The sequence below is a fragment of the Eubalaena glacialis genome, chromosome 7, assembly GCF_028564815.1.
Source record: "Eubalaena glacialis isolate mEubGla1 chromosome 7, mEubGla1.1.hap2.+ XY, whole genome shotgun sequence".
NCBI classification, from domain to species: domain Eukaryota; kingdom Metazoa; phylum Chordata; class Mammalia; order Artiodactyla; family Balaenidae; genus Eubalaena; species Eubalaena glacialis.
In genome coordinates, this window is record NC_083722.1 from 71,157,590 (window position 1) to 71,177,152 (window position 19,563).

Sequence of the window (19,563 nt, forward strand, 5' to 3'; positions counted from 1 at the left end):
ACACAGATTGCCAATAGACACATGAAAGAATGCTCAACATCATTAATCATTAGAGAAATGCAAATCAAAACTACAATGAGATATCATCTCACACCAGTCAGAATGGCCATCATCAAAAAATCTAGAAACAATAAATGCTGGAGAGGGTGTGGAGAAAAGGGAACACTCTTGCACTGTTGGTGGGAATGTAAATTGATACAGCCACTATGGAGAACAGTATGGAGGTTCCTTAAAAAACTAAAAATAGAACTACCATACGACCCAGCAATCCCACTACTGGGCATATACCCTGAGAAAACCATAATTCAAAAAGAGTCATGTACCAAAATGTTCATTGCAGCTCTATTTACAATAGCCAGGACATGGAAGCAACCTAAGTGTCCATCATCGGATGAATGGATAAAGATGATGTGGCACATATATACAGTGGAATATTACTCAGCCATAAAAACAAACGAAATGGAGTTATTTGTAGCGAGGTGGATGGAGTTAGAGTCTGTCATACAGAGTGAAGTCAGTCAGAAAGAGAAAAACAAATACAGTATGCTAACACATATATATGGAATCTAAGGAAAAAAAAAAGGTCATGAAGAACCTAGTGGCAAGACGGGAATAAAGACAGAGACCTACTAGAGAATGGACTTGAGGATATGGGGAGGGGGAAGGGTAAGGTGTGACAAAGAGAGAGAGTGGCATGGACATATGTACACCATCAAACGTAAAATAGATAGCTAGTGGGAAGCAACCGCATAGCACAGGGAGATCAGCTCTGTGCTTTGTGACCACCTAGAGGTGTGGGGTGGGGAGGGCGGGAGGGAGGGAGATGCAAGAGGGAAGAGATATGGGAACATATGTATATGTAAAACTGATTCACTTTGTTATAAAGCAGAAACGAACACACCATTGTAAAGCAATTATACTCCAATAAAGATGTTAAAAAAAAAAAAAGATTACAAATCGAGACTTAGATATGGAGAACCTGGAAAGTAGAGGACTGAAGCAACAAAACTCATTTATTCTCTGCCAGAGATAGTGTCAGACACTTGGAATGTGAGGACGAACACGGGAGAACCCAGACATGGCTCTCCCACTGGCCCCTGTGACAAAGTCAACTTGGGCCTTTCTTCTGAGGTAGACATCAGACTACCTCAGGGCTACAGCTACCATTCCACAATTAGTCCCTCAATGATCCTGAACTCCAGGCTCAGTCCTGGCCCTGGGACCCAGAGGGCCTACCCACCACCCTGCCCTCTAGAACTCATCTAGGTGAGAATGCAAAAAGAGAAATCCCCGCTGCAAAAGGGAACTGGCAACCTCCCATAATCACCCAGCTCTGAATTCTACTTGCAGAGAGAGAAACACAGCAAAGAAAACAAACAAAAAGAAACAAAACAAAAGAATGGGGCATTCCCTCCAAGGAATGAACCCAAACTGAATGACAGCAAAAAGAATCCCATTTGTCCTAGGCTCCTTAGAGAAATCAGAAATTCTCTCTACTACCTCCTTGCATCTTCCAGCCTCATGCCTCCTTTGCAGCCCAGGGGAGGGGACCTGGGAGTTCTAAAGCAGCTCATCCAGAACTTCTGGACCAAGTTCCAGAACACGTGGACCATGGGGGCAGGGGAGGGGCCACACAGAAGAGGGCATCTTCCCACAATAGCATATTTACCCCTTCTCTTCTTCCCTGACCACCTCCCCCAATTCCCTTCTTCCCACCAGACTCACCAGCCATCTGGTGGGCAAGCAGTGTCTACTTGGGATGCCCGTACCTGGTGAAGAAGCAGCTTGAGTCAAGAGGAGGTACAAAGTACAGCATCTTCCTCACCCAGGGCTCTTGCACCTGTAGTGTGTGTGTCAGCCTCCTGGAAGCTTTCCCAGGCCCCAGTCAAACATAAGGGAGAAGCAGCTTCACTACTCTCTCTGCCAAGACACCCAGAAATCAGTTAAGGGAGCATTTTCATCCGTCTATTGCCCCTTCCTTCTCTGTCATTATTTGCCAATTCAGAGGGAGAAGTGAAAGGCGAGAGCATTTGGCTGATTCTCAGTCATGCGCTGTTTTAGACACGATGTTCAATGAATGTGGACGAAGGAAGGGAATTCACAGCTCCCTCAAGGCTGCTGAATCAACCACTGCTTTCATTCTTACTGCTCACTGCTCTGTACCTTTCATATGGGGTATTCGTTGGCCTTTCCATTTAGATAATAAGATAATAAATCAAGCTGCATCTTGTGCATCACTTTGTTCTGTAGGAATTAACAGTGATTGACGGGCCATGTGCCTAGGAGAGCACCACCAAGGCCACAGGATGATAAGTATACTGAAAAGATGAAATGAGTCTCCACTGCAGTGTAGTTGTGATTTTTCCCCAGAACAAATCTAAAAAAGAGGTCTTTGCCATAATGACAACAAGGAATCAACTTGGGTCTTTTTCTGTTATGGACATCAGAGGTTGTGGACTGCAGCTTCTCTTCCACAATTATTCCCTAAACGCCCCTCAAATGCCAGGCACAGCACCTGGCCCTGGGACCCAGAGGGGGTGCAACTGTGTCATGATCGAAGGCCCCACCATAGCCATGGCTGGTGAAGACTTCCTCTGTGACTCTGTTAAAAATATAACATGTATTTGTTTAGGCGTTTTCAAAATTTCACCTAAACACCCATGCTTAATAAGATGAAATGCATCCTTGATGTTAATCTATCTGATGGATAGTGGTCACGTCAAAATAAAATCTTACTGTATTTGACCCCAATTTTAAGGTGTTTCTGGTTCTCCAACACTCCCTGTATTCCCATATATGTGTCACGTACATGACCTTCTAATAAAGTAGCACCATTCGATGGAACGTTCAGAGGTGACGGGCTTGCTCTGCATCTGTGCCGTCCACTACGGTAGCCACGGCTACACATGGCTGTCGAGCACTTGAAATGTGGCTAGTGTGACTAAGGAACCAGTCACATTTTAAACAATTTAAATAGGCACATGTGACTAACAGCTACGGCATTAGACAGCACAGCTGTAGGGGTTTAGGTATATCTAAGGCCAAAAGGGTTACATTGGGATGCACAGTGCTGGGGGGTGATGACCCCATACAGGCCTGTTCAGACAACGCCACCCAAAGAGATCTTATAAAGGTACACACTTTAGCCTGCCAGAAAAGGCTGACCTCTCTGGATGGGACTCTCCATTTCCCCATTCCCTGAAAGTAGCCATGCTGTCTAGGAAAAGAAACTGTTCTCAGATGATCAATCTGTATGTGCGTCTTCAGAGAAGACGGTTTTTCCTTAACCCAGCATTTCTCTGCTTTTCATTTCTGGTTGCAGGTCACCGACTCTGCTGAGTGCTGGAAACTGCAGCTGGTGACTCCCCTCTCCCCACCCTCCTGGCCACCCCACCAGTGACAGCACAGGCAGGGGTGGCCTGGCTTCCTTTCTGGTGTTTTCGTCGGGTAGCTGCCTGCTCAGAGCTCACAGAAGGCTTGCCCCTCGTCCCAGGCAGACAGCAGGCCAGCCCCTTCCCCAGACCCGGAGCTGGCGGGGCGGTCTCCTCCAGGAGCCTCACACGCTGCCCTCCACTGTGAGTATCGCCCTTCCTCCTCCTCCCCGTCCCAGTGTCACCCGTGTCCTCCGTTGTGTGCTGCCACGATGGCTTCTAAAACCCACTCGTTTGCTCAGTGGCCTTGAGAACCAGGCACTTGGCTAGAAGCTGCCAGGGAGGCAGAGGTGAATCCGGTGGCGCCCTGGCCAGGCTTCCAGGACAGCCTGCCACCCACATGTGTGAAGCTTAGGTTCAAGGCAGTCTGTTCTGTGATTTGTTCCTTAAAGGAGGGAGAAGCAGGAGGGGGCACAGATGGCAAGAAGGTGGTCAGGGGCTGGGAAAGTGAAGCCCCGATGAGGTCCCTGGGTCTGAGAGACTGTCGCAGGGAAAGCATGTTTTTGGCAGCATTCTCTGTAGCAGTGAAAAACTGGAAACAAGTGAACTTTGCACCGAGAGGCGACTGGTTAAATGAATTGTAGAGAATCCGGAGAGTGGAACACTTGGCAGCCACCCAATCTGGTGATACGGCCTCAAACTGAATTGGCATATAAAGTGGTCCATGAAAGACTGTTCCCTAGAGAGCAAGACAGAAAATGGTTTGTGCAGTCTGATTTCCTTTCAGAGTGTGTGTGTGCGTTCGTGTGTGTGAGATTGTGTTATAGAGAAAATGTCTAAAACGCTGCATCTCAAAAAATTAACAGTGGCTATTCTAGGAGAGAGGTGTTTGAGGGGTTTTTACTTTCTTCATTATATATGTTTGCTTTGGGGGGATTTTTTTTTTTTTGGTTGTTGTTCATTGTGAATATACTCCTTTATAATCAGAAAAAAGCAAAGCCACTCTATTTTAAATGACTCATCAGTGACTACTGTTTTGTCCTGTCAACACACTCTCTTTAGCTCTTAGTTGGCTGTTACTACTTGGATGCACTGTGGGGGAGCCGCTGCTGAGTGCGGGGCTGGGATGTGGGGCAGCCACCAGTGGGTGAGGCCCGCTCCTCCCTCCCCTCGCCCAACAAACCAAAGTTCATCTGCCATTTCAGCACCTGGAGTTTGACAGCCTCTTTTTTTCCAGTATTTGTCCGTCTGTTCGGAAGCCCCCTCACATGCAACCCACTCACAGCCCTGGGCCCAGCACAGTGCCTGAGGGGTGGGCACCTGACCCAGGCCGGGGCAGCAGATAGCCTGATAGACAGCTCAGAGTCCCTGCTTTCGTGCAGGGTGAAAAAGGCAGAGCTTCCAAACAAAAACAAAAAAGCGAGAGGTGATTCAACCTCCGTGCACAAAGTCAGACAAAGATCAAAGTCAGGACCTGACTTCCTGACTCACTTTAGTATCAGTATCCAATTCACTGGGGCTACTACCAGCAACTCCATGCTGATTTTCATGTTGGTTACTTTTAAGGACAGCAGAGAATAGAAAAATAATGGTTAGATATTAATGGATTCCAGGCAAACTTTTTAATAGGCACTTTCCACTCTCAGAGACTTAACAACTCCCTATCTCTAAGGACCCTGCACATACCTTCTGCTTTCTGGCATTCATGCCTTTGTGGATATGTTTTGTGTTTCCCTGCCCCGGAGTCATGTTCTCTCCCCTTGCTCTCCAGCCTGCAAGGGCCAGCAAAAATGTCGCCTCCTCAATGAAGCCCTCCTGGATTTTCCCCAGCGCTGGAGACCCAGCTTCCTTCTCCCAATTCCCAAGTCGTCTCATAGCATTTCCCATTATTGGTATTTGCAGCCACGATGTATTCCCTGTACTTGAATGTGAGCTTCTTGAGGACATGGATCATGTCTTGTACAGTGTTTAAGCCAAGCAAGTGCATCTGGTGTCAAGTAAGCTGTGGGATGAAGACTGCTCCCTCACTGTTGCAGAGTTCTCTGCATTCCGCTAAGAGCCTTAATGCACAGCATTGCATTTGACCCTCGAAACAAGCCCTTGGAGTAGGCTGGGCTATCACGTGCATTTTACAGAGGAGGAACCAAGGCTGGGGGAGGGCAGGTCGCTCCTTGCTGAGGTCCCACAGGCAGCAAAGGATGGACCAAGGAGCCGATGGGGGCCAGTGTGCTACCCCCACCTCACTCCACTGGGCTTCGAAACACAAGCAGGCTTTTCAGATTGGGCAGCTGCACTGCCCCGGATGAGGCCACACCGAGCAGCAAGGGGAGAGATCTGGGGCGGCACTGAGTCCAACGCTCGTGTTCTCCCAACAGACAGTTGAGAGGCTCCTTGCTTTCAGTGTGTTTTGTCACATGTGGGGTTTTCCCCCTCTGTTTTTCTCTCCTTCTCAGGGGCGAGAAGAAAATGAAAGCAAGCTCTGAGACTTTGCAGTTTGTGGAATAAAATAGACAAAAAGTATTCCGACAAAGAGAAGAGAGGAATATATGAAAAGGCTCTCAGCGGTGTCTTTAGGTGGTGGGTCCATGGAGGAATATATTTCGTTTTTATTTTTACTCTTGGGCTCTCTCCAAATCTTCTATGAGCCAGAAACACATTTATAATGGAAGGAAGAAAAACCTTTATAAAAAGCTAGTGTAGGATTCCCAAGTTGCAAAAAGTAGCCTGAGCAAGTTACTTGCTAGATTTGCTCTTCCAGTGCTGCTTTCCAGGCCAGCTGGAGGAGGCTACGAGTTCCTCCTTTGGACGAGTTTTGCAAACAGGTGTACAGAATGGAATAGCACTAGGGCTGCTTTTTTTTTTTTTTTAAGCTGCCAAGTTATTTTTATGATAGCCCTTAAAATAGAATGTCATGCACAAAGTAAAATATTTAAATAGTTTACAAAACCTAAAGGAAAAAATGAAAGTCTCACTTTCCACTGGTCATCCTTGTTCAAGCTCCTTCCAGAAAACGTTTCAGTACTGGTCAGCTGTGAAGTGTATAACCTTTTATATATTTCTAAAAAGATCATGCATCATAATCTTCTACACCTTGCATTTTTACCTATAATAATCTTCGTGACCTCTTTGTATCAGCGTGGGGTCTATTTTATTCTATGTATTGACTACATGTGGTTACTGAATGGATGTATCAGAATATTAACTATTGCTAGATACGTAGGTTGTTACTAGTTTTTTGGTTCTACAAAAAAAAAAAAAAATGCTGCAACATATATGCCTGTACATGCATCTTTATGTTCTTTGTGCGACTACTAAGAGGGCATGTTTTCAGCAGATGAACTGCTGAGTCAGAGCTGTTGTGCTTTGTATGTTTTGAAAGATATGGCTTAACCCTCCAAAAAGGTCACAAAGATTTACACTCCCCACTGCCGAGTGGAGACCTTTCCCCCAAACTCTTACCAACATCATTACCATCAATCCTTATTTTCAACCTATAACTATAACCAAAGCCATTCTTTCATGTGGCTTCCTTCTTTGGGCATTTGTTTTCTCAGATATTATCCGGTTAATATTCAGTCTCTTCATGCAAGTTAAAAGGAAATGACATAAGCCACAGGTACTAGAAATACATGAAATGTTTTCTAACGAATGTCTCAAAAACCATCTCCCTATTACCCAAGCTGTATTAAAATTAAATTAGCTGAGTTGAGATCTTTCAAACTTAACTGGGCAATTTTTTACAAAGATTTTATTTTTTTAGAGCATGATTCAGAAAAAAATACCAGAGAGAACAATAAAGTCAATGGGGCAATATGTAACTTGGGGGGAGATCCTTTGAGATGAAGTAAATTCCTCATCAAACATTCACTCACTAATTTCATCATCCATTGGTGATTTTCCAATTATGTTATTCATTCTGTACTTATTAGTTGGCACCATAAGAGGATATTACTTTTCTCATGTATTTGCTCATTTATTTTCATTAGTATGGATTCATGGATCCTCATTTAATTGAATGTGCTATAAAGACTGCTATCGTTATTTAACTGGATGCTTAAATTGCCTCAGATTTGGCTAGTGGAACCCCATCAAGTTGGCGCCTATGTCCTTTGACAAATCCTCACCGTCTTTGAACACTTGCATTCTGTGGCAAAAATCAGTCCCAGGTTCATCTTATAGTTTCCCTGCCCTAACTCTGGAATCAGACATTTCTCCTAGGAATCCTGGTTTCTTGGCAGGAAGAAAGATATTTAGAAACCAAGATCTGGGCACTAGAAGGTCATTCTACTGTGTGTCATGGCTTTTAGGTCCTCTCAGCAGACAGAGCCAGGAAATATGCTCAAATACATAGCACCTGTCCACACAAATTTATCTATCTATCTATCTATCATCTACCTCTCTATCATCATCATCATCTGTCTAATCTCATCTAACCCTAAAACACATGAGTTCATACTGAGCCCTCAATTCCCACAGAACAGCACAAGGCACTCCAAGGCACTGTGGAGAAGCTACTGGCAGGAAGGTTGCAAGGAGGAAGTTCTGGCCGCCTCTCTCCTTGCCTGCTAATGGCCAGATACGACTCTGAGGATGGACGAAAACAAAGTTTTCATCAGATCTTGCTGTTCTTCCTTTCTCTACTTTAACCACTTTATTGAGGTCCAGCTACAAACACTGCAAATATATGAAGTGCAGAACCTAAGTTCTGACATACGTATATAACTGTGAAACCATCACACAATCAATATAGTGAACATACTTATCACCCCAAAGGCTTCCTAGTGTGCTCTTATCCCCCTCCTGCCTTGCCCCGTCCTCCCCTTCCCTCTCTCACCATGAAATTACTAATCTACTTTCTGTCATTACTGATTAGTTCACATTTTCTAGAATTTTTTGTAAGTAGAATCACACAGTATGTACTTTTTTGGGGTCTGGCTTCTTTACTTAGCATAATTATTTACCCACGTTGCTGTGTGTATCAGTAGCTGTTCCAATTCCATTGTATGGCTATTCCACAGTGACTTATCCATTAGCTATACTTGAAGGACATTTGAGCTATTTCCAGTAGTTGGCTATTACAAATAAAGCTGCCATGAACATTCATATATCGGTCTTTGTGTGGATATAAGCTTGCATTTTTTTTAGGTAAATACTTAGGAGTGGGATGGTTAGATCACAGAGTGTGTGTTTAACGGGTTTCCAGAGTGGTTGTCCCACATATTATGTTTTTTAAACGACTGCACTTTTAGAAAAGCAGGGACAGTTACAACGTTGTGTTATGAAAAAAAAGCCCAACAGGTTAGGGCTGGATTTATGAAGGAGAATGTTTCCTTCCAGAAGCTTGGGGTGGGCTGAACATGTTTCTTGGAAATATGGGCACAGACCCCTTCCTTGAAGGGAGCCAAGCTGTTGTTCCTTTGGTCACGGGGGTGGGGGGGAGGTTTGCAGAGATTCAAAACACAGGAAAACAATAGCTGAGATTTATCTCAGTTAGCTCGGAGGCCCTTTGCATTAGACAAATACCTTTTCTTTGGTAAACAAACCTAGGACTTCCTTTTCCTGCTGGAGCTGGGGTACAGAGTAAATAGGCCCTGAATTTGTAAACAGAGTACACAGGTAGGTGCTGGGGCACGGGGCCCCTCCTGGAGAGGGACTGATACTGACAGATGCCACCGCACTCCTGTGTTCTTGCCACCCGGTTACCCAGAGGCCCCTCCCCTGCAGAGTCAGCCCAGGGCATTCTTAAGTCACTGCTGTCCTGCCATCTTCTGGAGTCACTTGGTGGATAAAATGGGGGTAGGTGGCACCTGATAGAGAAGTTGAGTCAAGAGAAAAAGGGCTAAAATTAAAAGGACGTGCTGGGAAGATGTCAAAGCCACAAAGGGCTCTCAAAGGAGAGGTTTCTTTCATTTCTAGGTTAACAACCAAGATGATACTGAAATCTAGACTTGACTTGAAATCTATCTGACTTGACATCAGTATAACACGGACTCGAGCTCTTGCTTGGGATTTTTTTCTTCCATGAGAACAAACAGATTTAATGCTTAATCTCCATCTTTAGGTACTTGTTACTGTTCAGTTAAGAGCCAGTCCTCTTTTTGATTTTTGCCCTCTCTTTCTAGAAGCAAGCTTGCATCTGACCCACCATGGTCCCCACAGAAGTCACAGTGAGTACAGCCACGCCCCTCGGGTTCCTCAAAATGCACTCTATTTTGGGGCCTCTTTTCAGGGAGTGGGAAGGAATCCATTGTGGCGGAAGGATTTCTCTGTGGTTTCCCAGGGTAAGAGCTCTGCTGAGCAGTGCCCAGGACAGGGGGTCGATGCCCAGCACAGGGGGCTCTGCAAACGTGAAGCGCTAGAAGAGCTTTGGGGTATGTGGGAGGACAGAGGAAAATGCTACTTTAGATTTTACTAATAGGTGAGGGTTGTATGATCTTTAGGATGTCTTTGTCCCATGTGTCTGTTCTGAAACTCAGACAAAAGAGGGCAAGAGAGAATCCATTTAGTTTGTTTTTAAAAGACCCACGGTGGGCATGTTAGTTTTGTTTCTTACATAACATTATGTAGCCTTTACAAAAAACACATAATGATATATATTTCTCTGAAAGAGGAAAAGAGGCCAACAAAAATGAGTGAGTAAAGTCATTATCCAGAGAATTGTTTGTGATTTTATAGTCAAATGTAATTAATTATAGAATCAAATCAAATTCCTATGCTTTTGTTATATTCATAAATGCTCACAAAAATATCTAAAGGTTTTAATTTTGCTTTTCTCAAAGTAAGAATCTGGGTTTTACATGTAGGTATTGAAATCAAACCTTAGTGGAGCTGACAAACTGTCGCTCACAGTACACTGTAGGTTCCCACCATCTGTGGAGATTGGTGGTTGCCACCCCTGATGTCAAATAAGTTATTTATCATATGCAAATGATATTTAGTATTGCATATGTCACTGCATATCCCGTAACAACAACAACAACAAGACAATTATTTTGGACCTGGTGAAGTAACAAGGTAAGTCTCTATTTTTCTAACCAGAATTAGACCCTTAGTTTCTCCTGAGTTAGAATTTGCTCTTCATCCCTGATGCTGGAAACGGGGCTGACCCTGTCAGTCATTCGGTTTTATCCTCTGGAATCTTGGAAGATATCCAGACTCTGCAAGGCAGCTCCAGAGAGGAAGAAAAATGCACCCCAGTAATGACCTTTTGTGGTCAAGAGGTGTCCAGCACCACCTACATGGGGACAAGATGGGGTCTCTGTGGCTATGACCCTGGGAAATAGCCATGACGTCCCTGTGGCCACCTTTCTGAGCACTGGCCATGTGCCAGTAACCAGCCAGGGTGCCACTTTCCTGCAGCCTCACGGTAAAGGCAGAGCCATGCTTACAGATGAGGAAACGAGGCTGGGAGAAGGAACGGAAGGTTCCAGGTCTCGTGGCTACAAGGAGGAGGAGCCCTAGAGGGTGCTCTCAGAGTCACGGCTTCACCGGGTTCCCCCCTGTGGGCAAATGTCAACAGGCCGAGGTCCAAGCCTCGCTGTGTGGAAGTCTCACTTCCTCGAGGGTGGGGACAGAGCACCTTGGGGCGGCGCCTGCCAACTCCCGCTGCTCCTAGCGACTCCGCGTCCCTCCCTGCCTGCCTCCCTCCCCTCCCATTTCCCGTCTCCTGTCCCCAGACGCCCATCTTGGTACTAAGGAGCAATGAGGGACACAGCTTTTGCCCTCTACCCTGGCCTCTCCCCAGAGGTGGGAATGAGGGGCCTGGAGCTGGGGGAAGGTTTCCAGAGACAACGTGAATTGGTGAGGGAGGCCTCGGAAAGCTCTGGAGACCTTCTTCCTGCTCCAGGAGCTGCACGACGTTCACTGCCTGGGCTGCTGCTTCGGGGCCAAGGTTCTCCTGAGGGGAGGAGGACACACCTGCCCGGGCTCGGGGGCTGAGGCCTGTGGGGCAGAGCCTCGCTGGGGGCACCAGCAGGCAGCGCAGGCCCCTTGCCCGGCCGTGCCCTGAGGTTTGCCCCCAGCATCAGGCAGCTCCCGGCTGCTCTGGGCAGAGGAAGCCACAGGGCATCCTCTGGTGCCCAGAATCTTTCCGGGGTTGGGAGTGGGGAGGTAGGGCACCTGACGGCCACTCTGCTTGGGCTCCGTGAGGCCCAGCTCAGGTGCTGGGACCCAGATGCCGTGGCTCACGTTTGGTGTGGCCACTTTGACAACATCAGCACGTGGAGAGCTGGGCTTTGGGTCAGCAGGGATTAAAAGTGCCCCAGCTTGGGACTGAGTGGGGGGGGATGGCTCTGGCCTTGACCCTCCCCCAGTGGCTGAGGGTTTGGGGCAGAACCTTCCGTTCCTTGGGTCTGTCTCCTCTCTAAGATAGTCTCTAACATCTGAACATCATTCTAAAACCTGTTGAGCTTCCAAAAAAATTTTCCAGAGCAGAAACAAAAGCCTACGTGAGGAGAAGGCAGCCCATTGCTGAGCTCCGGGCCAGCCACGGGGCACGCTGTGACACATTCTCTCATCTACTTAGATCTATGACTATAATGCGCTTCTTTTCTTGATCAAAATGCTAAAAATCATCCAAAATAAATGATATAAATCCCCCAATTAAGCAGCCCCCTGGGAGTAACAGAGCCATCCCACGATGCCGCCCTGTCTAGGGCACCTCTGAGCTGTGGAGCTGCCGTCAGGGCCCTGCACACAGAGGGACCTCCCCTCCCCCTACCCCACCCCCATCCCAGCCTCGAGCTCGACAGGCGAGGCCTGGCGCAGGAGCCATCGACCTCTCTAACGTTTTGCTCCAATTCTATTTCCATCACCGAGGCGAATGGTGTCCTTTGGAAGTGGTTTCCTTGCCTGGCATGTACTCTGTGCTCAGTAAATATCGGTCGAATGAGTGAACAAATCACATTATTTATCGGCAAGGAACGAGAAATAAAGAGCTGTTTCTCAAGCCTAGGACGAGCATGCCGTTTTCTTAGGCAGGCAGGGAATAAGATGGTGGCATTTTCACACAAACACCATCCTGGCCAGGTCTGGGCCCTGTCCACCCCAGCGAATCACCACTCCTCCCACTGCAAGAAGATTCTAGATCTGGCTCAGACCTCTGCTCATGGGGGTCCACAGGCTCCGAATAGTGGTCTAGTTGGTAAAGACGTCATATTTTTAGGAGTGTCTGAGAACAACACAGTTTGCTAAGAAATGCAAGAGAAACCTTAGGTAAGAAGATTTCTAGACATTCTAATATGATGTGGAAGAGAATGGTCAGCCCCTTCAGAGAGCAGGGCCTGGACACTTCCCAGCAATAACGACACCCTGTCTCACTCCGTCTCCACTGCCTGCCTCGTGTTCCATAACAGGCTTGAGGCACCTTACTGGGTGCGTACAACAGAATAGAAAAGAAAGGACATACATTAAAACAGGGTCAGAGGAAACTGACAGAATAGGGAGAAAAGACCAAGAGAAGGAGTTAGAACTTGGGTTTTCAGCCTAAAGCTGTGCTGTCTGGTGAGGTAGCCATGAGCCACGTGGGGCCCGTGAGCACATGAAATGGGGCCACTCCAACTAAGATGCCCCGTGAGTGTAAAATGCACTCCATTCAAATACAGTCTCTGCAACAAAAGGATGTAAAATATTTTGGTAACTTTTACATTGCTTATGTAACGAAAAAATATTTTAGACATACTAGGTTCCAATAAAATACATTATTAAGGTGAATTCCACCTGTCTCTTTTTTACTTCTTTCACTTGGCTACTAGAAAATGCAAAATTAACCCAGAGTTGCCTTATACTCCTATTGGACAGCGCTGGTCGAAGGGTCTTATTTGGTTACTATAATTGGGCTACCAGTTTGACTGAGTTTCCCAATTAAAAAGGGAATCCTGATTAAGTCACAAAATTTATATGGTGCATGAGCGAAAAAAAACACCTCACCTGTTCTTTAGGAGATACGAAAGCCTTTCTTCACTTCTCTTTTATATTTAAATGCCAAATAAATATCTAGGCTAGGTCTTGGTGAGTAGGACACAGAGCTATACGGACAGGCCCTTGGAGGTCCCCTCTTGGTGGAGAGGGTGGGCTCCACGGGGAGCCCCTTAGATGCCACCGCGATGCAGACCCTGGGATAAACTCATGGCAGCTTGTGGGAAGTCGTTCTACACAGTGCTCAGGCCAGGAGGCTCCAGCAGGTGCTCTTGGATGCACGCGAAACCGTGTGGATTTCAGATGCTTACACTGATCTTCTCTCAAGATGTTCTGACCCAGACTTTGAAAACAGCCTTTGTGGGTAGCTTCTCCAGCAAGAGCAGTGTCTCTAGGACTCAGAGAGCAGGGAGGGAGGGAGGAAGGAATGGCTTGGCAACCTCAGAATTCCTCCTGGAAGCCAGGTGCCCCTCATCTGGAAGAGGGGCCCGCCCCTACCTGGAAGCTCAAGGATTAAATGCATGCATGTCCTGTACTCTGCACTGGGTCTGATGTGCACTAGGTGCTCTGACAGTAGGGAATCAAATAAATTGGTAAATAATCGATGTTTACATTTGCTGGAAGATTTTCAAAGGATCCTTGGGTATTTACCTATCAGGCATGGACAAAGCTATGAGCACAAGTCTCGATGCAGGTGGACAATTTGTCCAGGCTCCCCCTAGCCTGGGACATGAATTCTTCCTTTGTCATCCTCAAAAAGATGGCCAACGCTTTGAACTTGTAAGGATGATATAGGCTTACCTTGTAGTCTTGATAAAATTCACACAAACCCAGGTTTTTTGTGTGTGAATTCAGTCACTCTTAAAATATGTCTGGGGAGTCCCTAACTAAATATAATTCTATGCTGAAGCACTGGGTCCTCCAACCCTCACCCAACAAGAAAACGTGCTCCTTGTGCCTCAAGCAGGACACAGTGTCCCCACTCTGGGACACAGTCTTGGGGAGCGGTGGTCACGGGCTCGTTTACCAGGCCATGGAGAAGGCTGGGTCTCCCGGGACACTGGGACTGCTAGGGGTCCCCTCTGTGAAACCCTCTGTGCCACATCTGTGAATGGGTGCTGTCTGCCTCCGTAACTCACAGCCTTGGATGCAGGCTCATGTGAGAGTCTATTAAAGCTATTTAACCCCCGCAAAATGTAAAAAACCCACCCTCTACAGAGCAGTTTGACGCTTACTCACTGTGCGGATTCACAGTTGACACCCGCTCATCTGCTTGGCTTTACTGACTTTCCTCCAAAATGTCACCCTCCTAACTTCTTAAATCTCCAGTGATACTTCTGTGGGTCTCTGTGCTCTTCATGTTCTTCCTTCCACCTGAAAGTTCTTTCTTTCCTCTCAAAGTCTACTCAAACCCCACCTCTTAGGGGATGACCTTCCCAGCGGGGCCATTGATGGTGCCTGGCTCCCATGTCCCGCTTTGGCAGAAGTCTCCTGGCATCTTCACTGAAATATGAGTCATCCATAAGATCTGTCCTCCCAATGGTCTGGGATTGTAGACAACGGCCAAAGCTGGCTTTAAATGTATGCTGAGAATGGGTGAACCAGGCCAGGGGACGAAGCACATTCAAAATGGAGAGCTTTCCTCAGCTCTTCCCAGAAGCGGGCCATTCCCAGCTGCTGGCTCCTGAAGAGCCAGCTCCTGGATCTGGCCCCCGGGGGTCTCTCTGCAGTAGGACTTTCTCTTGGTCGCACACTAGAGGTGGATCAGGACCAGATTCCAGATTTTCCTAATTGTAGTCCAGGTTACCTTGGGCATCCTCCTGGCACTTCCTGCCGGTCGGGGCCCAAACGGAATGGACCCATCACCTCAGCTCTCGGCACAAGCTTCAGAATTCAGGAGACCACAGCCTCCTGGCGTCTACTGCACCTTATCAGTCCACTCAGTGTGTCCTGATATCTTAATAAGCACTCAGTAAACACACACACACACACACACACACACACACACGACAGGTTCCATGCTCATGTAAGATTAGGAAACATTATTAAACAAAATTCAACAGATTCTGAAGGACTTCTCAGAGCCTTTACTATGCTATCATGCAGTTAAAATAAAACAAGCTCTGCAGGACTTCTCAGAGCCTTTAATATGCTCATGATTATTGTGAATTTCAAAGAAGGTGACATAGTAAGCAGAGATTCTCAACTATTTAACTACTAGTGTTCCACCCAAAACATGGTTTGGGAAATGCTGGTTGAAACTATTAGAAATAGATGGAGATTTTAATGTGTGTAGAAGGGGAGCTCCCAGCTAAAAGAAGACTGGTAGAAGATGTTTTATTATTTCAATATGAATAGTTTAATACGTAAACTAAATATTTTTACTTAAATATTCATTGGCATTAAATATTTAATATTTAAAACAAAATGAAAACCTAGTGGGGATCTGAGGTTACTTCTAGTCCAAATGCTTCTAGATGAACTGAACAACTGCTGCATTTCCGGAGCAGAAATGAAGGGAGAGATGAGATTTGGCAAGGCGTGTGCCTTGGGGCAAGGGAACGAGAGCTAGTGGTCCCTGGCAGGATTGGGGGCCCTAATGGGGGCCCTAGGAGAGGGGTGCTGGTGGGAAGTGAGATCATGTGAGAATTTGTAAGTGGAGGCCTTGGAACATGTCAGATGCGGGACCGAGTTTCCCCTCCACCAGGCAACCCTCTCCTCCATTCCCTCCATCCCAGGCTTGACTCAAGGGCTCCATCTCCAGCCTTTATTTCCTCTTCCCCCAGCAGGGGTTCTAGGAAGGCTTCTGAGCCAGGAACCCATTGAAGCTGTAATGAGGGGTGTGTGTGTGCATGCGCATGTGCACACACGTGTGCACATTGTGAGGGTGTGTGCCCACGTGTCTGAATGTGTGCATGTATGTGTGTGGGTATGTACATGTATGTATATTGGTGTAGGCATGTTTGTGTGCACGCGTGTTTGTAAATGTGTGTGTGTGTGTGCTTGTGAGGGCTGGTTTCATGGGTGTGTGACCCCTACTGCTGCACACTTCAAGCTTAGAAGTGTCACTTGCTTGATTTAATGCTCTGCTATCTTGAAATTCTTAACAAATTTTGAACAAGGGACCCTGAAATCACGTAGTCTGTCCTGGTTCTTATGTATGTGTGTGTATGTGAGACTGTATGAATATGTGTGTGTGTGTTCATGTGTGTGCACATGTGTAAGTGGGTGCATGTGTGACTCTTTGGTGCTTCTCAAACAGAGGATCCACAGCTTTCAGAAGACTCAGGGGAACCTGGACCCAGAAAAGTTTAAAAGCCTCTGAGGACCTTTTTGGGAAGGTAGAGTAGAGAGAAGGGACAATCAGAACCATTCACTTAGTTTGATAAAGGTCCGCCCACCAGTGGTCCCAGACCCTCTTTACCATGCCGTCAGAGCATCTGTCATGCAGCCTGTGACTGTTCCTTTGCTTGAGTGTCTCCTCCCAGAGTAGGTAAGTTCCATGAGAGCAGGAACCATGTCTGACTCTTCAGCATGTACCCAGTACCTACCATGTCGTAGGTGTTCAATAAACATTTGTTGAATAAATAAATCATTTACAATCCAAGCAGATGCTCTCAGAATTCCTACTTCCTACACATACATTTCTTTTATCTTATCACAGACTTTGGGAGTGGAAGGTTCAAGGGCTCCATGCCTCTGCCATCATCAGATAGAACCTCCAAAAGCATGCCCTTGACCCAATGCCGTCCTGTGTCTCCTTGCAGAGCCTGATCCCTAATATGGCAGATGACTATAGCTATGACACCACGTCTTCCATGGAAGATTACGGGAACTTCAACATCACTGACTTATTCTGTAAGAAAAACCACGTCAGGCAGTTCGCAAGCTACTTCCTTCCACCCTTCTACTGGCTCGTGTTCATCGTGGGGTCCTTGGGCAACAGTCTGGTCATCCTTGTCTACTGGTACTGCACGAGGGTGAAGACCATGACTGACATGTTCCTTCTGAATTTGGCAATCGCTGACCTTCTCTTTCTTGTCACCCTTCCCTTCTGGGCCATTGCCGCCGCTGACCAGTGGAAATTCCAGACCTTCATGTGCAGACTGGTCAACAGCATGTACAAGATGAACTTCTACAGTTGTGTGCTGCTGATCACGTGCATCAGCGTGGACAGGTACATCGCCATTGCTCAGGCCACGAGAGCGCAGATGTGGAGGCAGAAAAGGCTTCTGTACAGCAAAATGGTCTGCTTTACTGTCTGGGTGATGGCAGCCGCGCTCTGTGTCCCGGAACTCCTGTACAGCCAAGTCAAGAAGGAGTATGGGATTGCTATCTGCACCATGGTTTACCCCAGTGATGAGAGTACCAAACTGAAGTCAGCTGTGTTGACTCTGAAAGTCATCCTGGGGTTCTTCCTCCCTTTTGTGGTCATGGCTTGCTGCTATACCATCATCATTCACACCCTGAAACAAGCCAAGAAGTCATCCAAGCACAAGGCCCTGAAGGTGACCATCACTGTGCTCACTGTCTTCGTCCTATCCCAGTTCCCCCATAACTGCGTTCTGCTGGTGCAGACCATCGATGCCTACAGCACGTTCATCTCCAGCTGTGCTGTCTCCACCAACATTGACATCAGCTTCCAGGTCACTCAAACCATCGCCTTTCTCCACAGTTGCCTGAACCCTGTTCTCTACGTTTTTGTGGGTGAGAGGTTCCGCCGGGATCTTGTGAAGACCCTAAAGAACTTGGGTTGCATCAGCCAGGCTCAGTGGGTTTCATTTACAAGGAGAGAAGGAAGCCTGAAGCTGTCATCTATGTTGCTGGAGACAACCTCGGGAGCTCTTTCCCTCTGAGGGATCTTCTCCTTGAGGTGGATGGTCCTTTTGGAAGTAACAAGAAATACAGCTACGGCTTCCCTTACTGGTAGGGCCAGAGGGAAAGCAGAGAAGGAAAAGGAAGTGAATAAAAGGAAATAAAAAACTCAGAAAGGGATGAATTTGAATAACGTTATACTTTTTGTCAGGATTTGCCAAGCCAGAGTCTTCAAAATTGACTGGCCATCCCAGGGGGCTGCTGATTGGCTCCTGGCTGCAATACCTGCAGTTTTCAAAGGAGGACTAATGAGCAGCATTGCAAGCCTCCCTGGCTTTGCCACTTGCCTGAGCGTTAATGCAGCTGAGCTCTGGAGGAGGCTTTGATTTCTCAGTGCACAGTGAATCTCTGTGCCTTCAGTTCTGATGCCACCCCTTCCAAAAGAAGACACAGAAGCACTGGCCACTGCCATAGTCCACAAATGCACAAGGCTTCATGAAAACTCCCATCTTTGGAGAATTTCTACCCTGGTTTGGGGGGCTGATACCATGCCAGGTCTTAGAGATTCCTGCTCTAGAATCTTTCCAAACAACCTCAGATCTAATGCCCTTCTGGTCTCCTTGATCTGCTTTGGGCCAGTGAGGGTCCTTGTTCCTGTTCTGAAGCTATCTGCAGCACTGGTCAGTGAGGCCCTGGGTAACTGACCCTGGGTAACTGACCATACCAGCACGTCATCCGGATTCTGTTGGTTTCCAACCCATTTCTGCCAGAGGTTCTGTGATTTCACACCTGGCTGCCACGCTGATCTGATCAAGGATTCAGCTTGTCCAGTGGTGTCATGGAAGTGGTCCTCTCAGCCCATGCAGGGAGACTAAGAACCTCAGTTGGTGGGAACCTGGCTCCATTATGGGCTCACTGTGTTGAGTGGCTTGTGTGATGGTCCACTCTGTCTGCTCCCTATAAAATGGGTTGGTCCTATTTGCCCTTTTGTTTCTGAGGCCACTGCAAGGATATCTGCTTCCATGCTTCTCTTCTTCATACTGTATAATGCTAACATGTTAAAAAAAAAAAGCTTTCAACTTAGAGATTAGGCTGAAAAAAGTTAATAGAATTCACCTTTGCTCTGTGTCTTTCTTTTAACTATTTGGCAAATTTATCACATTTAAAATTTTCATTTATTAGAAAAGTGCTTTTTAAATGATTGTTTAAAAACATCCGTTACTTTTCACTTTCTTCACCCTGTCTCTATATTTTAAATGTGTACAATTAGAGATCAAACAGCCGTATTAGAGTGTGAAGAATAAGAGACTAGGATAGGGAAATAACATTTCCAAAATACCATAAAATCATCTTGGTTGACCAATTTTTAATTTCTCCTCTGTTCAAACTTATCTTCCAAGTTTTTCCAGGTTAGTCCAATGGAATTTCCAAGAAGGACAATTACAGCAGCACCATACACCAT

General features: G+C 46.6%; 1 protein-coding gene across 1 annotated transcript; it reads left to right on the forward strand.

Moving 5' to 3' along the window:
* Nucleotides 1-9,517: 9,517 nt before the first annotated feature.
* Nucleotides 9,518-18,142, forward strand: CCR9 (C-C motif chemokine receptor 9). The gene is made up of 2 exons (XM_061195310.1): nt 9,518-9,538; nt 17,054-18,142. Exons 1-2 carry the CDS (start codon nt 9,518-9,520, stop codon nt 18,140-18,142), a joined length of 1,110 nt encoding a protein of 369 aa, XP_061051293.1.
* Nucleotides 18,143-19,563: the final 1,421 nt, after the last annotated feature.

Coding starts and splice junctions, on each gene's coding strand:
- CCR9 (XM_061195310.1), top strand. CDS start 9,518: ATGGTCCCCACAGAAGTCACA. Junction 9,539..17,053: donor TGGTCCCCACAGAAGTCACA/GTGAGTACAGCC, acceptor GTCTCCTTGCAG/AGCCTGATCCCTAATATGGC.